Source organism: Lygodium microphyllum, chromosome 2 (assembly GCF_053477565.2).
Source record: "Lygodium microphyllum isolate KBCC chromosome 2, Lygodium_microphyllum_v1.1.10, whole genome shotgun sequence".
Classification (NCBI taxonomy): Eukaryota; Viridiplantae; Streptophyta; class Polypodiopsida; order Schizaeales; family Lygodiaceae; genus Lygodium; species Lygodium microphyllum.
In genome coordinates this window covers 41,759,999-41,783,337 of record NC_141136.1, presented here as the reverse complement: position 1 = coordinate 41,783,337, position 23,339 = coordinate 41,759,999, and the positions used below count along the sequence as shown (strand labels likewise).

The 23,339-nt window shown below is 47.8% G+C and overlaps 1 protein-coding gene across 2 annotated transcripts in view; it reads left to right on the top strand.

Annotated features, from left to right (window-relative positions):
• SMC5 (structural maintenance of chromosomes 5) overlaps window positions 1-23,339 on the top strand; it is a 156,245-nt gene that overhangs the window by 116,264 nt on the left and 16,642 nt on the right. Inside the window, exons 26-27 of one of the 2 annotated variants that reach the window (XM_087692548.1) lie at window positions 2,131-2,179; window positions 2,264-2,351. The exons of the other annotated variant lie outside the window; for it this stretch is intronic. Of the exons in view, the coding sequence (XP_087548674.1) occupies window positions 2,131-2,179; window positions 2,264-2,351 (137 nt within the window). The remainder of the gene's footprint in view (window positions 1-2,130; window positions 2,180-2,263; window positions 2,352-23,339) is intronic. 2 annotated transcript variants of the gene reach the window in all.

Below are 23,339 nucleotides of genomic sequence, written 5' to 3'. Positions count from 1 at the left end.
ATTTGCGAATCTCACAAATATTCTGTGTGTCAGATGGAGATGCACTACCAGCCATTTACAGCAATAAAAACTGTAATAAAATGCTGAATACTTTCAGCCAATAGCAAGATTGCTGAATATAAGAGTAAGTATTCAAACTTGCACTTCCAAAAGTGCCCAAGAAGCTGATATTATACTGCAATTTTAGTCCCTAGGCTTGATTACAGCATATACATGAACCAAATTTAATACATATGCATAAAAGATTGCTTCCACTTCAATAATACATCACCATAATGCCCAAATGCAATAACCCAAGTGCTATATGTACCACTATTTCACTGCACAATGAGAATTTAGCAATATATGTACCAAGTGAAGCTGCCCTTTTACAACATTTAATACATCCCAAGTCCAAATTGCTCCCACTCAACAGTGAATTTGCTATAATTTAATTGTCAAAGCACAAATCAGCTGAAACTTGACATCGGGACTTGGCTGTGAGGAGGAAGATGGCTCGCTAGTTGTCCCACATGTGGTATGTTTTCCCTAATCCGAGAGGTGCCGAAGCCTCAATTGATCTAGATGTAGCAGCAACAAGGTTTTAAGTTGCGGTAGTCGTCACCATACCTGATACACAAGTATCGTTGAAACTTCTCAGCTCTCATGGAATGTGTATTTGGCCAAGAAGAAGAAGGTGAAAGTGAAGCATTGTTTTCCTTCTTGAGTCCATAATACCTTCTTATGGCCATCCAGTGATGGAGAAGTTTGAAAAGATGCTGATGGATCTCAAGAAGTTGTTCATGTACCTTACACAAAACCAAGCTTGTAAAATATTACACGGCGCAGCGAACAGAATCTGAGAAAGAGATAGAGAGTACACAACAGATAAGAGGAGAATCAGTAAAATTCTTTAACTCCAAACAACTGATACAAAGATGGCTCTGTCCACCCGTGCGCTTCCACTGAGTGAAGCTTAGATGGCGATCTAGACAGAAGATAGGCGAAGAGCTTAAGGCTAGCTGGAACAACAACTCTGACTGGGTGAAAGATGAGTGTGAGATGGCTGCGAAGGGGTTTAGCTTTTATAGCCCGCGTAGGTCGTTAGGTCGGCCTGCTGACCGACCTACCATATGAGCCTCCACTAGTCGGCCAGGGAATATTCCAGGGAATATTCCCTTTACCATCGGGCCGGGGGCGCTGCCCCCGGACCCCCGCCAAGGGGGCCGCTGGCCCCCTTGGGACCCCCCAGCCAGGGGCCGCTTCCGCGGCCCCCGGACCCCACAATAGGGGCCCCTTTTAACTCCCTTACTACGCAACTCAATGCAATGTGCCTCGAGTTGCTACCAGCTTAACCACTCTGTCTAACCCAAAGATTAGACCCACAATGGTCACCTTTTTGCCATCCGGTCACATAGACCTCATCTGATATACAAGTCAGGACTCCACCAATGTCCGGGCTCACACTTGGCTTCTCCTCATAATGGGGGCCTTACAACTTTGAGCACCATGGATCATTGGTAGTACCTAATGAGGGTGGGGCATTGATCATATCTAACAAAGCTCTCCACTATAGCCACATGATATTCTTTATAAGATCATCGGTTGTGATACTGTGTGAAGATATGCTAGGGTTTGAATTGAGAAAACATAGAATGTACGAACCACATAAAAGACAATAACTTAGACAATAACCTAAAATATGTAGAATGCCAAAACACAAAACAAAAAATGCAAAAACACAAACACAAATAGAGAAGCAAGGGAACTCTTGAGTTTGAAGTGAATGAATCAATGCTGTAAATGATGGAAGGAATGCACAAGATGCTCAAAGGCAGAGCAATGAGAGTAGTTGGAGTGTAACGTCCATGAGAGATGGAACTTGAGGTCTATGTGACCACCGATCAGACCTAAATATGTTATAGAGAGTGCCTAGCCCGAGAGATGTCTATTCCTTTTGCCTCATACTCATGTGTTTGGACTTGTGCTTATGTTTTACTTGAATGATGATTATGGGCAAGAAAGCTCAACTAGAAGTTCTCTTTCATGAAAGAAAAAGACATTGATGAGGTGGTTTTTTCCTAGATCTAAGATTATTGGTTAGACTTGTAGTGGGCTTTTTAGTCATTGCTTCTTCTACAATGTATGCAGGGAGTCCGGAGAGTTGCAAGTTTTAAGTGCTCATCATCAATCTGGAGGGGTAAAATGAGCTGCAAGGTTTTGATAACTTCCTCAAAGTTTATGGCTGTGAAAAGTATAAACTAACGTTTTGTATGTGCTGTAGGAACGCTCTGTGTCGACTATATTGTATCTTGTCTCATTGCAAGACTTGACACATTGTCCCTTTCGTGTTGTTGATGAGATAAACCAAGGCAAGCAATTTGTGATACTTTCTTTTATGTATGTGTATCAGACATAAGACGTTAGCTTGAAATCTGATTTTAATTTAAGTATCAAATTAATTTGTAAGAGCTTGAAGCATTTCACATTGGACAATAAAGAAATTAATATGTGGAGGCTCAAATTGCCATAAGAAAAATGATAAATCTTAGCAGCTCTGTTTTAAAGATGACATTCTTAATGTTCATGGGTATGCAAAAGTTAAATGCAATTCATTGTGCTTTTGGGGCTTCTTTTGTTGTTTTTCATGTCGGCATATGTTTGCAAGAAATAGAGACAAGGTTGTGATGTACTTAACAAGTTTTTACATAGTTCTTTGTATTTTGTATTTTACCTCAAGGGGATCTTCTACAAGGTATTATTAATATATTTTCTTTTCGTTGGAAAAAATAGAAACAAGTTGAATGAGAAAGAAAGAGAGGTTGGGAGCCGACTTCAACTGAAATAATAAATACACGTCTAACAATGAGAGCCTTAACGAACTACTTGATGACCACCTATGACGCTGCCCCTAGCTGCACCTAACCACCACTCTACCCACCTTGTTGGTGTTGCTTATAGGGACTCTACAATCCTTCACTGGTTACGACTAGTGCCACACCTTCCTTCACTGGGGCCTACCTTGCTTCACACCTTCCATCTAGACATGGAAGCATTTGTAGCTTCCTCCTTGACCCTTGCAACATTCATCCACTTTGTTGCAAAAGCTACTTCTATCTCCTCTTCCACATAATCTTATCCCCAGTTGTCACATGATTCGGTCAAATTGAAAGTTTGCAATCCCCTCCTTTATTCACTTTTGCATTGGTTTTTCAAGCAACTCTCTCTCTCTCTCTCTCTCTCTCTCTCTCTCTCTCTCTCTCTTGGTGAACCTTGGGAAAACTAAAGTTATGGTATTTAACACTTCAGCTACTTGGGTGACAAGAGCTGAGCACCAGTTTACTTTTGACGGAGAGCCAGTGGAGATGGTTAGGCAGTATGTTTATTTGGGGGTCACATTGAAGGGACCACAGTTCTCTTGGGGAGAGACATCAGAGGCTCGTTTGGCAAAAGCATATGCAGCCTTAGGTGCATTGGAGAGGCAATGTGCTCACATACAATTTCATGAGCCGCGCACCAAACTGTGGCTTTTTGACACCCTGGTTACACCCACACTTCTATATGGGGCAGCTATTTGGGGTCCGAGTCTCTTTTCACACGAGGAGACAGCCTTTGGGAGACCAGGATGGACCAGAGAAGGAATACTATGATGGATGGGAGCACATGGAAAGACCACTGGTCATGATGATCTCACGCATGATACGAGCGAAGAGCTCGACCCCACATGAGATTATCAGAGCTGAGTTTGGAGCATCACCCATGGTGGCTGAGGCCTTGGTTCAGGCAGTGACTTTCATACATAGACTATGGGAGCTCCCCCAAGATAGATACCCACGGCTAGCCCTGGCCTCTTCTAGACAACTAGCAGCAGACGGTGACAGACACTGTTAGTATTCTTAGATGAGTACATGGATGAGTCTACATGGGCTGCAGATTGACAGACTACCTCCCTTTGACTATAGCTGGATTGCTCTACACTTGACCTAAGTCGATCAGAGCTAAACCATGTGATCAGAGCAGACATATTGAAGTTAGATACGGAGAAGACCTGGATCCAACCCCCCTCGCCCCATGGCACGAGGATGGCACACTACCAGACCTACTTCCTCCAGGTATCTGAGGATGGTTTCATCACCTGACCCAATTACATGGACACACAGCTGCCTCATGGACTACGCACAGTTATTGGTCAGATCCGCACCTCATCCCACCACCTGAGGATTGAGACAGGCAGATGGGAGGGTATACAGACAGAAGAACGCATATGTCCACTATGCGACAGAGAGCCAGAGACAGAGGAACACTACATCTGTCGATGCACTGTATATTATGACATACGAGTTAGATACCACTGTCTGTTTCGAGAGGGTTTTGGACCCCTGAGATGGATCATGCAGTTTGAGGATCAGAGATGCTTGGGATTTTTCCTCTTGGAGCTCCAGAGGCGCAGAGCAACAATTCTACGGAGTAGGAGGCCCCCGCAGCTCGGCTCACATAGACAGAGAGCAGTCACTGACTTTTTCACTGATACACGACAGAGTATGGCAGATACCACTACTATTGCCACACAGCCTATAGGAGTACATCATCATTGGACCTCATCTTCTGTAGGTGTCCCTTTGGATAGAGCACTGGCACTTAGCCGGTCTAGGCGCCCATGTCCACCCAGACGAAGGCCTAGACATCCACACCACAGACAAATTAAAGCCATCATTGAGCGTCACAGGAGACAAATGCCGAGACGCCTCAGCCATGTAGAGATACACCTCCCTAGAGAATAGACATATCATTGATGGAGAGTTTTCCTTTCTCTACTCTCACTTTCAGATCACTGACATGTTTCCCTTTTATAGGACACTATTTCATTTCCTTTTCAGTCTTATAGGCATATTTTTCATTTTTTTTCTCGTTCCAGATGAGAAACGCAGCATCATTGTATGTACTGCTTTGGTCTCATAGGCCACATTGGCCTTTTAGAGACGTTAATATACTCTCTCTCTCTCTCTCTCTCTCTCTCTCTCTCTCTCTCTCTCTCTTTGGCGTGCCTCCATCTCTACTCATCTCAATCTTCTTCTTCTCTCTCTTTTCCTTTTGGTAGGTTGTGTTGGCTTCACAGTCTATGCCAGTATGGCTTTTCTATGCAAATTGCAGCCTTGTTACGCACTTAGTGCTCATTGTTATACGATGTTCTCCAATCATGTATTCATCATGTATGATGTTCATGTGGCATGAAGGCTTGAAGTTTTGCATTTGAGTAGTTGGTGTTGTGTGCAACTCATATTTTAAGGTACCCATGTATGGTTTTTATGCTAGAATCTGAAACTCCTCCCTCTTTTCCAAAATTGGTTGAAACTACAAATTGCCATTATTTGCCATTTACAATACTCAATGGAACTATGCTAATGGTTTGAGTCACTTGAGAAGTGGTGAGAATTTCCCTAGGGACTCTCAACACGCTTGACACATGGAGACAATTAAGCTTGCTAGATGGCAACCATTTCACCGCCACCTCCAAGGAACTTTGGTGTAGCCGCTTGTATGTCTAGAACCGGTTCCTCTTCAATTTGCTTTAAAATGGACATAAAGTGTGCCTCGAGTGACAAATTGAGGACCTTCAAGGGGTCATCCTTGGCTTGCAAATTGATTGGAGAATCATCTCTCTCCCCCCCACCCTCCTTTGGGCCCTCTTCTTTCCCTTCCATTCCCTTCTTGCAAAACAAGGGAAATCAAAAAGAAAAGCAAAAACAAAAAGACAAAAGGGAAAAACCAAGTTGTATTCTCAAGGACTTGATCTTTGGATACCCTTCCTTGGACCGTTAGGATTGCTTATTGAGGGAGGATCACTTGTTTAAGGGGTCTCATATTTAGGATTCTTTGACTAATGCTTCACTTGTAGGATGGTTGGACATCTAGTGGTAGAATGTCCCAAGATACAAACATGGCAGACCTCCTTTTGAGATGATAGAGATGATAGGCCCTAGCATCGGAAGAGTTTGAGAGTTTGAGATGGCACATGGCTAGGTACATGAGGATATATTTTGAGCAACAAGGAGTGCGCATTGGTGGTGGGCAGAGGTGAGGGCAAGGAGGCTATTGGAGCAGCAAAGATATGTAAAGGGACAATCCTATAAAGTGGTCAGTGACCTTAAATTGATAGCCCATGAAGTGCCATCTAAGCCTTCTCTAGTCTTTGTAGACATTGCTCTCTCCACCTAGGATCCAGAGATTCCCCAACCCCGATTAGTAGTAGCCCAGTGAGATAGAGGTGGTGCAATGTAGTGATAAGAGGTTGTCCAAGCAACGACTCTTAAGGAGAGAGAAAGATGGTGTAGGGCCATTGCACTATTGATGCATCAATGTCTCTAGCCCCCTTTGATCAACACGATGCATGCTTAGAGCTGATTTTGTTGCAGCTTTTTGACACTCAATAGGTGCAGGTTACAATTGTGGGCCGGTCGTGCAAGAGAGGAAGCAAGAGATAGATGACTTGGATGCATACTCAAAGGACTTCCCACCCCTTTCTTAAGGGAACAAAGCTAGGAGAGAGGAGGCTTGACATTTGTACTCTAAGAGACAATGGAGAGAAGCATACTTATTGGTCCACTATTCATCTATGCCCCAAAGAGCTAGTGGGATAGGGGAGTTTTGGGCTACCTTGTGTCAATCTTTAGTACAGATTGACCATTGGTTAGTAGGGGGTGACTTCAATATGGTGGAGGACTTAAAGGATGGAAAAGGAAGATGCATGCAAGTCATTAGATGGGGTTGAAGAGGCTGCTGGAGAGGAGCGTTGATTTTAGATCAAAGGGAACCAAGACTTTCTCTAGGTAAGGGATGTCCCCAAGCTGAGCATGCCGGTCCCAACATGTAATCCATCAAAAACAATGATGTCAACAACATAAATGCAATAATTGACAGCCTTCGAAGCAATGTAGCAGCTTGGAGAACATATGTCATAGTGACAACAATAGCATAAACCACAAAAACCATCAAGACTGGTCATGCGGTACCATGTGAGTGTGAGTGCGCAATGGAAGAGAATCATGGACAGGGAGAGAAAAGGAGAAGAGAAATGACAATAGGAAGAGAAGAGAAATCTGCATTGAACTTGAAATGAATGCTAAATACACGAGTGGATTGATCACTCCTATGTACATCGGTCAATCTCCAACATGGTCTGATTGCCATACTCCATGACACCATTCTCAGATGGTATGCTTGAATTGGAGTACTCCACCTAAATGTCGTTATTCTCTCAAAACTTAGAAAAGAGGTTAGAACAGACCTCCTTGTTGTGGTTTCCTCAAACACCTTCGACTCGCAGAAGTTGCAATATGCCTCACTTTTACTTTTGTACTATAGAAAATAAAGCCACACATAATGGCTTAAGTCATCGGCGATCAATAACAAATACTTGGAGGTCGTGTCCATAGGATTGCATAGGTCGGTGTGGACCAACTCAAGCGAAGTACAAGCCCTCTAAGAGGCAACCTGTGGGTGGGGTTATCTATGTTGCTTGCCCCTCAAAGAGTTAGGGCATGTAGTGTGAATGGGAGGGAAATCGGAAGTTCCTCCATCATCTTTTGAGAAGCCTTCCTGATAGCATCAAAGTTTCAGTGCCCATATTGGGCATGCCAAGGGTGTCTTAGCTTGTGGAAAGTCCTTGTGGCAAGGGTTGTGAGCGTATGAAGCTCACTTTGGTGTGTATTGTCCAAAGAACTGCTTTTATAGAAGCATCCTTCACAGTCACTACATCTGATGTAAAAACAATGGGAGGGAAATCGGAAGTTTCTCCATCATCTTCTTTTGAGAAGCCTTCTTGATAGCATCAAAGTTTTGGCGCCCATATTGGGCATGCCTAGGGTGTCCTAGCTTGTGGAAAGTCCTTGCGGCAAGGGTTATGAGCATATAAAGCTCACTTTGGTGTGTATTGTTGAAAGAACTACTCTTATAGAAGCATCCTTCACAGTCACTACATCCTACATAAAAACAATGTGGGTACCTAGTTGTGTAAGACCACGAATAAACAATAGGTTAAAACTCAAAGCTGGTACGTAAGGAACTTTGTCGGAAGAATGTTCCAAATTTGGCAATAAGGGGATGGTTTCCACTCTATAAATGGGAAGGGAAGAATTGTCACCAATGGTGACGGATCTTCCTTTAGAACTCATTTCTTGAAGCTAATCTTGTCTATTGTTTTGGCAACAACCAAAGGTTGGAGTTTGAAGAAAATTGATATAAAGAATGCATTCTTGCATAGCGATTTGTAAGAAGAGGTGTATATGGAGGAGCCAACAGGTTATGAGGATTTAGAGCATCCCACATATGAATGCATTCTTGCATAGCGATTTGTAAGAAGAGGTGTATATGGAGAAGCCAACAAGTTATGAGGATTTAGAGCATCCCACATATGTCTGTAGGTTAAAGAAGGCACTCTGGGAGAAGGAAGCACTTGAGAGTATGGTCCAACATGATTGGAGAGCATCTTGTCAACATTAGCTTTATATTTTTTATATTTGGAAGCACGGTCCTACCACAAATAAGAATCAAGAAAAGTGAATGCAACATACTCCCAAGCCCATTGTCAATGTTTTTTTACCAAGAAAAAGGAAAATACTTACCTATGTGGGGGGATTTGTTGAGGTGCTTTCTCTTGGGTGGTGTGGCAACATCAAGCTGAGTAGCCTCTCAACGGTAGCCTCCAATGTGTTATTGGAGAGCATCATGTAACTTTGCATATCATTTCGGACATTCTCATGTGTCAAGCCATGAATATGTAGTGCTCTCCATAGTGCTATAAACAACCCATCTTGAGTGATGGACAATAGCATGGCAATCTAGAATATGTTCTTTTATAATATACAAAGGGCATTGAAGCCTAACATCTTGAGCAAGCTAAGTAAGTTCATATAGACAAAGAAGAACGTTGCAACCCATTGGAGCACCTACAGAAGACAGACGATGATGATTGGCCCCACCTTGGCAACTACTACAAATAGCAGAAAATATAGAAAACTAGTTGATTGCACTGACCAACCTAGCAATCTTGGCCAATCGCAGTTCCTAGATAAATCATAGGTCCTCGGAAAATCATAGCCATTTGGAGCAGATTAGGGTTGATTGCAGCTGAACATATACTTGAGAAATACAAGAAATGCACAATAAAATAAACGAAGACACAGTTAGAGCTCCAATGTTCCTACCAAACATTGATTAAGGCTTACAACTAGGAGATGACAGGCTAAGAGATTAAATAAGGAAAGCTAATAGTGAGAATGAGCAATAGAGGCAAAAGTTAGAATAGCTTAACAACTAAAATAATGATCAGTGAAAGAGAGAACAAAAGAACTCAAACAATGAATGAACGAATGAACGAGCAATGGAATCAATAATAAAATACATGAGATGTGCCATACAAATCCCACATGTGAAACTGCTTAGTAACTAAAATAATGATCGGTGGAAGAGAGAACACAAAAACTCAAGCAATGAACGAACGAATGAATGGGCAGTGAAATCAATAATAAAATACATGAGATGTACCATGCAAATCCCACATGTGCATGCTGCATGGGGGTGACCAATAGTATCTTTGGTCTCTCTAATATAACAAGAGTTAAGGAGGGTAGTATATATTGGCCCTAAGATGAGACCCAAGATAAATGAACTAGCACTAAATGGGTAGTGGCTCACCCAATTGCCCATAAAGGCACCCAATGTTAAGAAGAGTGCTAGGGTTTGCACTGAGGACACACAGAGTGTACGACCACGACACAAACACAAAGACACAGACACAGCCACAGAGGGCAAAACTCAAAACTCAAACCCTAAACGCAAAACTCAAAACTCAAACACAAATAGAAGAAGGGAGAGAGAGAACACAACTCTGAAGTGAATGAATGCTGTAAATGAATGTAAGAGTGTACAGTGTGCTCAAGGGTAGAGCAATGTCAGAGTGTGACGTCCACCGAAGACGGATCCCAAGTCTGTGACCACCAGTCGGAGTGTAGGAGTGCTGAATAGTGAATGGCAGCAGGCTGGTCACCAAAACGCAGTAGTTTGGAGGCTGGAAACTGGTAAACGCAGCAGTGTACCATCGATCGGGGGCTGGAAACTATGCATAGCCTGTTGTAAACAGCAGGCTGAAACAGTGTCTGAGAGTGTCAGGGCCTGCAATGCTGAAAACGCAGGCCGGCTGACCCTGGGGATGATGGGGAGTAGGCTGAACAACAGTCTGGGACAGTTTGGTGCAGTCGCCAACAGCTGAGAGCTGTCGCCTACAGCAATGGACAGGCTGAAGATGATGTGGCTGCAGTCCATGATGGCTGGACAGCAGATGGAGGCGGGCTGCAGGCTGGAAACTGGGCGCCAACAGCAGTAGAGGGTGTGTGGGCTGGTGTAACCTACAAAACAAGGATGATTGCTGAATGGGGGCAGCCTGTCTATTTATAGATGTGGAAGGGCGCCCCAAAAATTAGGGTTTTCACTAAACTTTCTTGAACCGCTCCCTGTTTTAGGGTTTCCACTGTACTCTCTCGAACCGCTTTCCGTTTTAGGGTTTTACTCTAAAAGAGCATTTTTAGTGTGTTTTGGGACTGTTTAAGAGGCTAATCAGCAAGTAATGCATATTTTAGCTCAACTCCCCCTCTCAGGCCTAAAACTGAGCCGAAAGGCTAGGTGAGCCATGGTGATATTTATGTACCCCAAGGCGTCCCATCCCAAAGCAGCCAAGGCATCGGACAAAGGGTGCATGTCGGCTACCCAGTGGCCTACTAAGACTACAGAGGCGATGGTTATCTTACCAAGGGAATCCAAGTTGTCACCCCAGAGAGGACAAGGCATCGGACAAAGGGTGCACGTCGGCTGCCCAGTGGCCTACCAAGTCTTACAAAGGCGGATGGAACCACATTGAACTTTGTGTTAAAAAAAAAAAAAAGTGTGATAAATTTTATGGAATGCGGCTAATTGAGTAATACTGACCCAGAAGACAGGAGTAGGGAGGGTACACCCAACACATCACAAAACAGTACAAGCTAATCCATCCACTCAGGGTGTCGATGACGAGGAAAAATAGGTGATGAGATATCCATGTGATGAAGGAGGATGGTGGTGTGGTAACAACAGCCGCCAGTGGAAACAGCTTAGGATCTGCGCAAGTGGTGCTTTGCACAATGAGATGCAAAGTATGCTACATGCTGAAGAATGCTCATGCAGCAGGTGTCACTGGGACAGTGTCTCTCATGGGAAAATTGTTCACTTGCCCAAGCGCCCTAGTAGAAAGATGATGAAACCATGCAATGCAAAGGGTAAGGTACAACAGGGGGGAGAAGCTGATGTCGAAGACAAAGTGCTGAAGCTTGTAGAATACCAAGAAGGGTAGGAATCCTCTCTCAACCTGGATGTAGATGCCGAAGAAGCAAGAGGAGCCTGATGTTGGTCTTCATGTGGTGCCGAGAACCATAAGGAATGAAGAGGAGAAAGAAACATCCTAGCTGGAAGAGCTAGGTAGAAGTCACCGCCATGATAGCATCAAGAGAGATGTTGCACGATCCGCCTCGGGAGGGGAAGCCTCCGTGCTGGTAGAAGAGCAAAACTCCAAGGATGATGAAACCATGGAGGAACGACGCGCATCCCAAGTCTCCAGCCCAGGTAGGAGTGGACAAACCTGTATATTAGCCCTACACTGAAAACAAAACCTGCAAAGGAGGTCAAAGTCTTCAATCATAGAGGTCAGTAGTGAGATGCTCAAAAAACAAAACAAAACTAAAATGAAAAGCTAACTAAAGGAACAAGTGCAAAAATGCGAATGTGTATGTGTGTGTGAGTAAATGCAGCGGAAGACTTAAAATGTAGAGATAAAAATCCTATGGGCCTGACTCTAAGAGTGCGAAAAATGAATGCTAGACTGACCTAGGATATCCGAAAGGACCTAGAGACATGCTAGTCTAAGAAGGTGGTCACCATCGCGTATGTCCAGTAGCAGGGTTCTGCCAAGGAAATGCCTGACGAGGTGGGGAGGAAGGTGAGATAGATGCATGAAGTGCAACGGGATCGGAACTTGCAGACTAGTCAACCAATCCTTCAGGAGTAGAGAAGGATGGTTGCTGAGGCTGTCCGGGTGCCACATGTCCAGCAGTCGCTGTGGGGGCTGGGGCAGCAGTGGAAGGCGTAGCCCCACTGGACTGTGAAGTTGCAACGGTCTGCTGAGGCTTTTTAGGTGGAAGACCTTGGGCCTTGGAGAGACACTCCTTGTTCACATGGCTTGCTCTCTGGCAGTGTGTGCAAAACCGGTTTTTCTTAGGGAGTTCCTGCCAGATAGGTCTTGATTCTTTGGTTCCATCGTAGGAAGAGGAGTCACCCTTTGATGAGGGTGTTGGCGAGCGAGCGGCCCCCTCTCGGTAGAGCACTCCACAGCCCCCCCTGTCTGCCCCACCCGATAGGACCGCAACCCCCCACATTCTCCAGATGCGCCACAGACTGCCTCCCCCCCCCCAAAACATCCGCCATGCATCTCCAGCCATCCCACCATATCTCGATCCTCTTCACCCCCATCATCCCCCCTACCGAGCACCCCCCCCTGATCCACACCCAGGTCAGGTGAGCCCCCCTAGACCCACCCCCCCTCCTCCCACAGGAGGTGATGAGCCACACACACCTACCTCCTCTACACACCAGTAGTCTCCCCCCCGTCCACACAGCCACCAGCTCATCTGCCCCTACCACTCGCCATACTTTCATGAGATAGGCACAATTGCTGCTACAAGACTTCTTCCACAGTGGCCCATGGTCCTACCTGCGAGTTGCGGAGCGCGGAGAGTTTCCACTACCTCTAGAGGTGGGGATCTTCGTGGTTCGTAAGTCAAGGAGGGGCAAGGTCCACCTACTAGCACCATCGGATGGACCAAACTACGCCTTTTTTTTGAAGTCATCTTACTCAGAGGAGTGGACGACTACTCGGATTGAGGAGTTGAAGAGTCAGGTGGCGGATCACATCTCCCAATGGATGGGAGATGAAGGATTAGCACTGTTTGCACAACAGTGGCCAGGTTGCATGATGGACATTAACTGGTGGGTTGGCGCCGACGTCCCGCACTTGAGCATTGTCTTTCAAGGCTCTCCATAGTGGAGAGCGCCGAGGGACGTGATCGAGGGGCCCCCGGCACAAGCGGCCCGCTTCTACCAGCGCACAGAGTCGCGTTTTTCAGCATGGCTGATAGATGCATTGATAGTACCACCTGGAGCAGCTATCACCTCTATGGTCCAGCGGAGGGCCACCATGGGGGACTGGAGTTCACCATCCAGACCGGTGGCAAAGCGCACTTGCATGCCTCACAGTCTCTCTTCCTCATCTGCAGCATCCACACCGAATAGATGCCTGTTCGGTCAGTCACAGGTTTTCCCATGAGCTTACATCTTGCATCCTTGAATGTGAACAGTCTCCACTACAGTGGGGCACGTGGCTCGAGGAAGCTGAGTGTTCAGCAGGAGTTGTAGCCTACCCTTGCCGGACGGATAGACATCATGCTTCTGCATGAGCACAAGCTCACCCTCGCCCGGGCTCAGCAGGTTGGGAAGGTACTTTCGGGCAGTTCGCATACTTACTGGGAGCACGCCATAGGTGCCCATGGCAGGAGCGGAGGCGTATGCACCTCTATTGGCTCGAGTCTCACCACTTCTATACGAGACCACAGGACGATAGTGGCAGGAAGGGTTCTATGGATCAGATTGGATATTGGGGACTCGTGTATTGGAGTCCTCAATGTCTATACCCCTACGGAGGTTAGGGCATGCAGTAGGTTCTGGGTGGAGATTGCAGCTGGACTCCCAGAGGTGGACTTTTGGATTGTTGGAGGAGATTTCAACAACCTGGAGGCTTTGGAGGACCAGCAGGGCAGAGGAAGAAACTACCAGGGCATGGCTGTGGAGGAGCAGGAGGCATGGGAGGTCTTTTTGCTTGCAATCAGAGCACGTGATGCCTGGAAAGACCCTGCCTTCCATAGGAGGGAGAGGTCGTTGGACTTCTCCTGTGGATACAGGCGGCTAGGTGGAGCCCTGCTAGAGCGGTTGGATAGGTTTTATGTGGAAGAGTGGGGAGGTTCTTGTGGAGGCCAGATTGAGCAGTTGGTAGGCGCCATGTTATTCGATCACTGCCCGGTTCTCCTGACACTTGATTCCCCAGCATTCGCCCGAGATACACAATCCTGTCGGATCCCTGACTCGATCTATAGGAGGGTGGAGGTGTCGAGATAGATAGAGCAGATTTGGGCCAGAGAGTGGGTCAGGAGGGACAGGATAGCAGAGGAGGTTGCAGAGGTCCTAACCGAGTCAAGCAAAATCTGCCAAGAGGCAGTCGTACAGGCGAGGTAGCAATGCTGGGAGGAGGAGAGAGCACTCCGGCGGGACCTTGCAGCCACGCAGAGATTATTGCAGGAGGCACCAGGGGACCCCATCCTTCACACACAGGAGGTGCGCATGCGTGCAGCCGTTGCTGGCCTAGAGAACAGGTGCTTGGAGTTCTCTTTCTGCACTTCAGCAGCCTTTTGGGCGCGGAAGGGGGACATGGTGTGCAGGGAGTTCTTCCAGGTGCACCAGCCCCGCACCGCGGGAGAGTAGATACGCAGCCTTAGGGATCAATATGGGAGGACCCGCTCTAGCCTTGATGAGGTGATGGAGATTTCCACCGACTATTACACGCACCTCTTCCAGCAGGAAATAGCTTCAGCTAGAGGACAGAGATGCAGACAGTAGGTATGGGATCACACCCCGTCCCTTGTCACAGAGGAGATAGGACACACCCTCCTAGCCCCCTTCACAGAGAAGGAACTAGAGGAGGCTTTCCATACACAAGATGGAAAGAAATGCCCGGGGGAGGATGGCCTCTCTAAGGCTTTCTTCAGTACCTACTGGGAAGTGGTGAAGGACCCCCTACTGAGGGCTTTCCAGGAGATCTTCACCTCAGGATTGATGCCAGGGAGTCTCTCGGCATGCCTTATCAGTCTTCTCCCCAAAGGGGAAGATCGGTTGGAGCTCTCCGAGTGGAGACCGATCACCTTATTGTTAGTGGCCTATAAGGCACTGGCAAAGATGATTGGTAGGTGATTACGCCATGTGCTTCCAGATATCATTCATGACACACAGACAGGCTTTGTCCAGGATAGGAGCATCCTAGACAATGTATTTACATTCTTTGAGGCGACAGAGTGGGCTCAGCACGGGGGGCAGAGTCTGACAGTACTACTCTTGGATTTTGAGAAAGCTTATGACAGGGTGGACTGGGATTTCCTAGAGGGCACCATGGTGAAGTTGGGATTTCCCCACACTTGGATTCGCGGGGTCTCCAGCCTGTACAGATCAGCCACGAGCAGGGTTCTCATAGGTGGAAGGCGAGGGGAGGAGTTTCGGTTGGATAGATCGGTGCCACAGGGCTGTTCCCTGGCCCCATACCTGTTCCTACTCTTCGCAGAGGCGATGTCTCACTTCCTCAGGTCACGTGTGAGCGGATTACGTGGCCTCTGACTTCCAGTGAGACAGGAGACTGAGTTGTTAGACTCAGAGTACGCAGACGACACATGCCTCTACATAGAGGACGATGAGGTGATGCTGGAGAGAATGAGGCTAGCTCTTGATGTGTTCTGTGTTGCAACGGATGCGAAAATTAACTGGTGAAAGTTGGTTGGTTTCCTCATAGACCCGGACTCCAGCACGGAGTGGGGCGTCCACTTGGGATTTAGATGGGTGAGCAGAGGGCAGACTGTCCGATACCTAGGGTTCTAGGTGGGACTTGACATCACTCCTGCCCAACAGTTTCTTCCTGTCCTAGATTCTATTCGGAGGAAACTGACCTATTGGAGCACGGTTCGCCTCTCACTAGCCGGTCGAGCCCTGGTGGTTAACCAGGTCCTCTTAGCGACGGCATGGTACATCGCCTCGTGTTGGTGCTTCTCTTCATCGTGCGTAGGGCAGCTTCGTCGCCTATTGTGGAATTTCCTTTGGTTTGGGTCTGATGGCTCCAGGGACTCGAGGGCCAAGGTGGCGTGGGCGACCATCATACGACATCGATTAGAGGGAGGACTTGGGATCATAGACCCAAAATATCAGAGTATGGCCCTGTTGGGCAAGCTAGTTGTCCGCGGTCTCACACCAGGCGAGCAGACATGGAAGGTCTTACTGTAGGAGAGCCTTTAGGATTGTAAACTGAGGCTTGGCGGTGAGTGGAGGCCATCCCTGAGATGGATCTTCACTTCAGCCTAGATCAACCACACAACCCCCCCCCTCCTCCTCCTCCCCCCCCCCCCCCCCCCCCCCCCGCAAAGATCACCTTTCCTACGGAGCCTACTCTGCGTGTGGCAGGGTCTCCGTAAGGTCCTAATCTAGAGCCCCCTAGGTTGCCAGGAGGAAATAGACCGTCTGTTGGTGATATGGAACCTCCAGGTCAAAGATAGGGAAGGGGCACAGATAAGTGAGCGCCCCCACATCCAGTGGGCTGGATGGGAGGCCGGCCCGGCTCGTTCCATTAGGACATGGTGGGAGGTGTACAGGATGGCGGACGAGGAGGTGTTGCAGCGAGTATCAGGGTCCACGAGAGGAGTGGAGTTGAGGAGAAGAGAGATAGACGCAGCAATACCTTCGGAGTGGCTTGCCCCCCGCGATATGAGAGCCGATAGAGGCTGGGGAGGTATGGGCAGCTAGGTTCTCTCCAGCAGGCATCCCTATTCAGGTGGCAGGTAGAGTGGGTGGTGCCCCCCAGGAGACCTTCGCCGTTTAGGAGGGGGGACGTCTGGCCGTTGACAACGGGAAACAAGATGAGGGGATTGCCACCCTTTCATGGAGGAGGATTTGGATGGTGGGTCTTCAGGGGAAGACTTGGCGACTGGACCCCTATGTTTTCTGGAAGGAGCTCAAGGAGTGGCGCCTTTGGATCTGGGAGGGTAGACCACTTGATGAGCTGGAGTTGGAGTATACGCTAGGATTGGCAGACATGTCACGCAGTAGGCACTGGGCGGAGCACAGCATCACGGAGCCCTTTCGACGGTCCTTTTGGTGCTGCCTATGGGATAGCTACAAGCCAAGGAGGGTGTCGTATTTTTTATGGCTGGTAGCACATGGAGGCTTGGCGGTGGGAAGCTGGCTTGCCCAGATACCAAAGGAGGGAGGTTGTAAGTGTTGCACATAGTAGCCTCTGGAAACCCCAAAGCATTGTCTTTGGTATTGTGAGGAGGCGCAGCTCGTGTGGAAAGGAGCATGCCGTATCCTTCGACATATAGCGCCCAGCCTTGGCTGTATTTCATGGGGAGCTTTCTGTTGGCAGGCAGGCAGCCAGGGCCGTCACCTTTTGTATGAGGCCGGGATACAGGACACGATATTCATGATCGAGGCAGGGTCATGTGCAGTGGTCGGTCTGGAGGCTTTACCCATCCGCCAGGTACTGGAGCCCATAGCAAACCGCTCGGAGATATGGGAGATCATAGGGAGTCTTACTGGATGGCATATTTGGAAGGCGCGATGCCAGGTGGCTTTCGGTGGAGAGACTTTGAGCACTTGCGACCTTAGCAGAGCTATGGACCTCCATCATCCATTCCCTCCGCGGCCAATGGGATCAGGTGCAGGTCGAGTCAGGAGATCCGTGGTCACTTCATGCGTACCTGGGGCGGCCAGGGCCTGTTCTTTGTGATGCAGGCAGGCAGCCCCATTTGGCGATATATAACCCAACTCCTACCCCCCCCCCCCCCCCCCCCCCCCCCCCCCCCCGGGCTTCTTGCCTGCATCCCCCCTAGACCTCCTTGAGAGGCGTATTGGTGACTCTGCTTCAGCCCCAGCTAATTTGTTGAGCAGGAGCACTCTATTGCAATCAGCTTTTTTGAGTAATATAATCAGCCACATTTTACTTGCAAAAAAAAAAGGAAGAAGATCAAATGTACTCACGAATTCTTTTAGGGTTGAGAGGCTTCATGCCCCAATGTAAAAGATATGTCATGAGGATGTGAGATTTCGACGCTTTCCTTAGCATTTGAGTGGAAATGTTGGGTGCACGTGTGATGTGTAAGTTGGTTATTTCACAATGATGGGTGAAGGAACATGAGATGTGAATGGGTGTTAAAGACCTAGATAGTTTTATTAGTCATTAATGTCGGTGCTCGAGACATTAGGAAGTAGGCCTTTAAATGCCAATTTAGGGGCTAATAAATGCTTGGGGATACTTGGATGACAAATTGGCCCAGCCATTTTAATTGTTGGGGCTGGTATAATTATTTTTTAAAAGCAAGTATTAATTATTAAAATATTTTTAGAATTAATATTCTGGAAATTAATTTGATTCTGTTGATAAATGCATTTAAAAACATGCCAGTTCAAACTTGGCTAAACCTGCCCGTGCAAGTGACTAAAAGGCTGTTTGAGGCTGGTGGAACCTCATTTCAGCATCGTGGAGGCTAGGAAAGGAAAAGACAGAACTGCTGCTGCAAATTTCCTGCCATTGTGATCAACCAGTGATTGGAGGCTGTCTAGGAGCTGTCCCCCATCTGATGAGGAAGCCATCAGAGGCAGGTGACAGCCCCTGTTGGTTGCCTACATGCAACTGACAGAAATTTTGGGGCTGACAAGGGCAAGCAATTGCATGTTTGGTTCTTGTTGATGGTGGGTTGCACTCAATCAGCCATTCATAGCAAGGAAGCATTAAATTTCAAACATATTTGGCAATGGCACTCTAAAGTTTGTCTCTCCAGATTCCTCTCTATTCTCTCAGCCAATCCACAGCTTCCTCAAGAGATCTCAGTCAAATCCAATCCCAACAAGGTGCAATCTAATAAATTTTGTTGCTAAACCCTAATTTACAGCAGAAGTCAGGGTCTACCAGCCACCTTAAGCCATTAAGATATTTCAGAGATTTTCAAGAGGCCATTAAGCCGACATAAAGTTTGGGTTAGAGTTCATCATCCAAGGAGCAAACTTCAAGAGGCCATTAAGCCGACATAAAGGAAGCCCACAATCACAAGTTCCATCTTTCCATGATCACAAAATGCAATGTCATGCAAATAGAATGCAAGGCAAGGCACGGCAAAGTAGCAAGGTGTCACTTGGATGGTGATCTCGCAAGGGGATTATTTACTTGGATGGTGTCACTTGGATGGTGCCCTTTTACAATGGAATAACAAAAGGGTGCAAATGGAAAAGGAAGTCAATGCAGAAGCATGCTGATGTAGCAAGATGTCACTTGGATGGTGCTCTCGCAAGGGGATTATTTACTTGTCCAAGTTTCCTTTTTATATCGAAGAACGAAGGCGTACAAATGGAAAAGGAAGTTGATGTTGAAGGGATTGATGACAAGGCCAAGAAGATTGGATGTGTAAAGTGAGAAAGCAACCCTCTCTCAAACTATGGATAGCAAAGACCACATTCTGTCTACATGCTATCTCCGTCTACATGCTGATCAAGATAGCAAGAAAACCATTGTTGGGAGAGGAAGCATTGTTTCTGTCTCCATGCTGGCCAAGTCAGCTGGGCTCAACAGCCGAGGCAGGGCCCAATGTCAGTGTCTTGCAGCCAGTTTGAAGTGATAGATCTCGGCAAAATTAGTTGTTAACCGAAAGCCCAGTATGCAAGTATCAGAGGTGAAACCTGAGAACCTGCATAGCAGTGCTTCATATTGAGGAGGTTTATCATGGCAGAGTACGGACCGTCATACTGATGGGGGGGGGGGGGGGGGGGACAAAAGCTTGGGTCCCAAGTGGAGGCCTGTTCTGGGGGGAAATTGCATAGGGCATGGACAGATGTCCAACATTGGGCTATGAGGACCTTTAGATGAGTCATTTTGGACATTCTCTTGAGCAGGACTACCATGCTAGGGTTTTTGCAAAGAAAGTGGATAAAGGGGCATTGTCAGAGATGGAAGCTGATAGCGAGTATCATTGCTTGGTTTATTTGGATCCCCATACGTAGTCATGCTACAGATTTATTGGATATCCCTTTTAGAGAGTGTCTCTTCCATTTGGATAGAGATAGTCTATACCCTTCACGGGGGATGGGAGAGGTTAAAGGGTTTTTTTTTTTTTTTTTTTTTTTTTGGGTGCAAATAAAATGTGGCTGATTATATTACTCGAAAAGGCTGATTACAATGGGATGTTCATGCTCGATAGACTAGCCGGAGCTGGTGCAAGGTCATAAATAAATCATGTGTACAAGCCTCTCAAGGCGGTTTGGGGGGGATGGGGGTAAGAAGCCATGGGGGAGGCGGGTGTATTGTCATTTGGGGCTCACTGCCCCCCAAGTGCGCATGAAACGAAAACGGAGCTCCTGACGAGCTCAAGACTTGCCCTACACCTGGTCCCATCGGTCGTGGAGGGAGTGGATGATAGAGGTCCAGAGCTTTGCCAAAGTCACCTGTACTGAAAGTCTCTCCCCACCAAAAACCTTCTGACGCCGTGCCTTCCAGATGTGCCATCCAGTAAGCCTCCCTACTATCTCCCATAGCTCAGAGCGGTCTGTTGTGGGCTCCAGTATGTGGCGAATGGGTAGAGCCTCCAAACTGACCACTGCGCAAGACCCATCCTCAATTATAAAGATTGTGTCCTGCATCTTGGCCTCATACAAAAGGTAACGGCCTTGGTTGACTGTCTACAAGCAGAAAGCTCCCCATAAGATACATCCCAAGCTGGGTGCTATATGGTGGAGAATGCGACATGCTCCTCTCTACACGAGCTGCGCTACCTCACGACCAAAGGCAGTGCTTTGGAGTTTTGAGAACCTACTGTGTGCAACATTTACAACCTCCATCTTTCTGCATCTGAGCTAACTAACTCCCCATCGCCAGGCCTACATGTGCCAATAGCCATAAGAAATATGAAACCCTCCTCGGCCTCCAGCTGTCCCATAGGCGGCGCTAGAAAGTCCACCAAAAAGCATCCGTGATGTTGTGCTCCACCCAGTACCTACTATGCGAAGGCGCCCAATCCATGTCCTGCATCAGTACGTGTCTGCCAATCTTGGCTGTGTACTCCAGGAACCTCGATAGCTTCTTGGCGACCGCAGTGGCCGGCCATAGCCACTCTCTAGGGTCCACTCCAGCACATCAAGTGGCTTGCCCTCCCAAATCCAAAGGCACCACTCTTGGAGCTCCTTCGAGAACACATAAGGGTCCAAATGCCATGTCTTCCTCTGGAGGCCAACCACCCGAATCCTTCTCCATGAAAGGACACATAACCCCTCATCTTGTTGCCCTCTAACAAGGAGCCGACCCCACTCCACCCACCCGCGCCCCCCCCCCACCACAACACACACACACACGGTGAAGAAAGTCCCATGTGGGGTGCTGCGCACTCTACTTGCCCCCTATAGGGGGATGCCTGCTGGTGAAAACCTAGTGGCCCATACCTCATCGGGTTTTATTGGCTTTTGTATCGAGGGTCAAGCCACTCTTGAGGTATTGCTGTGTCAATCTCCCTTCTCCTCAACTCAACTCCTCTTTGGCATGTTGCAACACCTCTTGATCCACCATTCTACATACCTCCCGCCATGTCTTGATGATACGAGCCGGGCTGGCCTCCCAACCAACCCACAGGATGTGGGGGCACTCGCTAATCTGTATCCCATCTTGATCTCTAACCTGGGGGTTTCCAGATCACCGGCTGGTGGTCCATCTCCTCCTAGCATATTGGGGGGCTCTGAATTAGGGCCTTATGGAGGCCCTTCCACACATGAAGTAAGGTGCATAGGAAGGAGGATCTTGGGGGCGTGATCTAGGCCGTTGTGAAGATCCATCTCAAGGACATCCTCCAATCACCGCCAAGCCTCGGTCTACACTCCTGAAGACCCTCTTGCAATAGGAACCTCCATGTCTGCCCTCATGGTGTGAGACGGCAGACTACTAGCTTGCTAGCTTGCCCAAAAGAGCTAGACTTTGATACTCTTGGTCTATGATCCCAAGCCCTCCCTCTGGCCGATGCCAGATGATGGTTGCCCACGCCACCTTGGCTAGGGAGTCCTTGGAGCTGTCTAACCCGGACCAGAGAAAATTCCGCACTAGGCGGCGAAGCTAAACTACACAAGATGAAGAGAAGCACCAACACGAGGTGATGTACCAAGCTGTCGCTAGGAGGACTTGGTTAACCACCAAGGCTTGGTCCGCTAGGGAAAGGTGAGCTGTACCCCAGTAGGTCACCTTCCTTCGAATAGAGTCGAGGACTAGAAAAAACTGTTGGTGGGCAGAAGCCATGTCGAGTCCCACCTAGAATCCAGGTATTGGACGGTTTGCTGTCTGCACACCTATCTAAATCCCAAGGGGATGCCCCACTCTGTGCTGGAGTCGGGGTTCGTTAGGAAACCAACTGACTTTTGCCAGTTGATTTTCGCTCCCGCTACAGTGCAAAACACGTCGAGAGCTACTCTCTCTCTCTCTAGCATGAGCTCATTATCCTCTATGTAGAGTGTTGCATCATGTGTATCCATACTATGAGTCTAATAGCTTTGTCTCCTCTCTCATCGGAAGTCGGAGGCCACGTAACCCACTCACACATGACCTGAGGAAGTGCGACATTGCCTCTGCGAAGAGTAGGAACAGATAGGAGGCCAAAGGGTAGCCTTCTCGGACCGATCTCTCCAGCCAAAACTCCTCCCCTCACCTGCCACCTATGAGAACCTTGTTGGTAGTTGATCTGTAAAGTGCAGAGACCCCACGGATCCATGCCTGGGGGAAGCCCAACCTTACCATGGTGCTCTCTAAGAAGTCCTAGTCAACCCTATCATAGGCTTTCTCGAAATCCAAAAGTAGTACCACCAATCCCTGACCATTGTGTTGGGCCCACTCTATCGCCTCAAAGAAGGTGACGACATTGTCTAGGATGCTCCTATCCTGGACAAAGCTTGTGTGTGTGTCATGAATGATGTCTGGAAGCACAAGGTGGAGTCCCTTGCCAATCATCTTTGCCAGTGCCTTGTAGGTTCCTGACAACAAGGTGATCGATCTCCGCAAGGATAGCTCCAACCGGTCTTCCCCTTTGGGGAGGAGATTGATAAGACTTGCCGATTAACTCCTTGGCATCCTTCCTTAGCTGAAAATCTCTGTAGAAGGCCAAGAGCAAGGGGTCCTTCACCACCTCCCAGTAGGTAGTGAAGAAGGCCTTAGAAAGGCCATCCTCTCCTGGGCAATTCTATCCGTTCTGTGCATGGAAAGCCTCCTCAAGTTCCTTCTTTGTGAAGGGGTCTAGGAGGGAGCGTCCCATCTCCTCTGTGATGAGGAACAACATTTGATCCCAGATCTGCTATCTACATCGCTATCCTCTGGCTGGGGCTGTCTCCTGTTGGAAAAGGCGTCTATAGTAATCAATGGCAATCTCCATCACCTCATGTGGGCCAGAGTGAATCCTCCC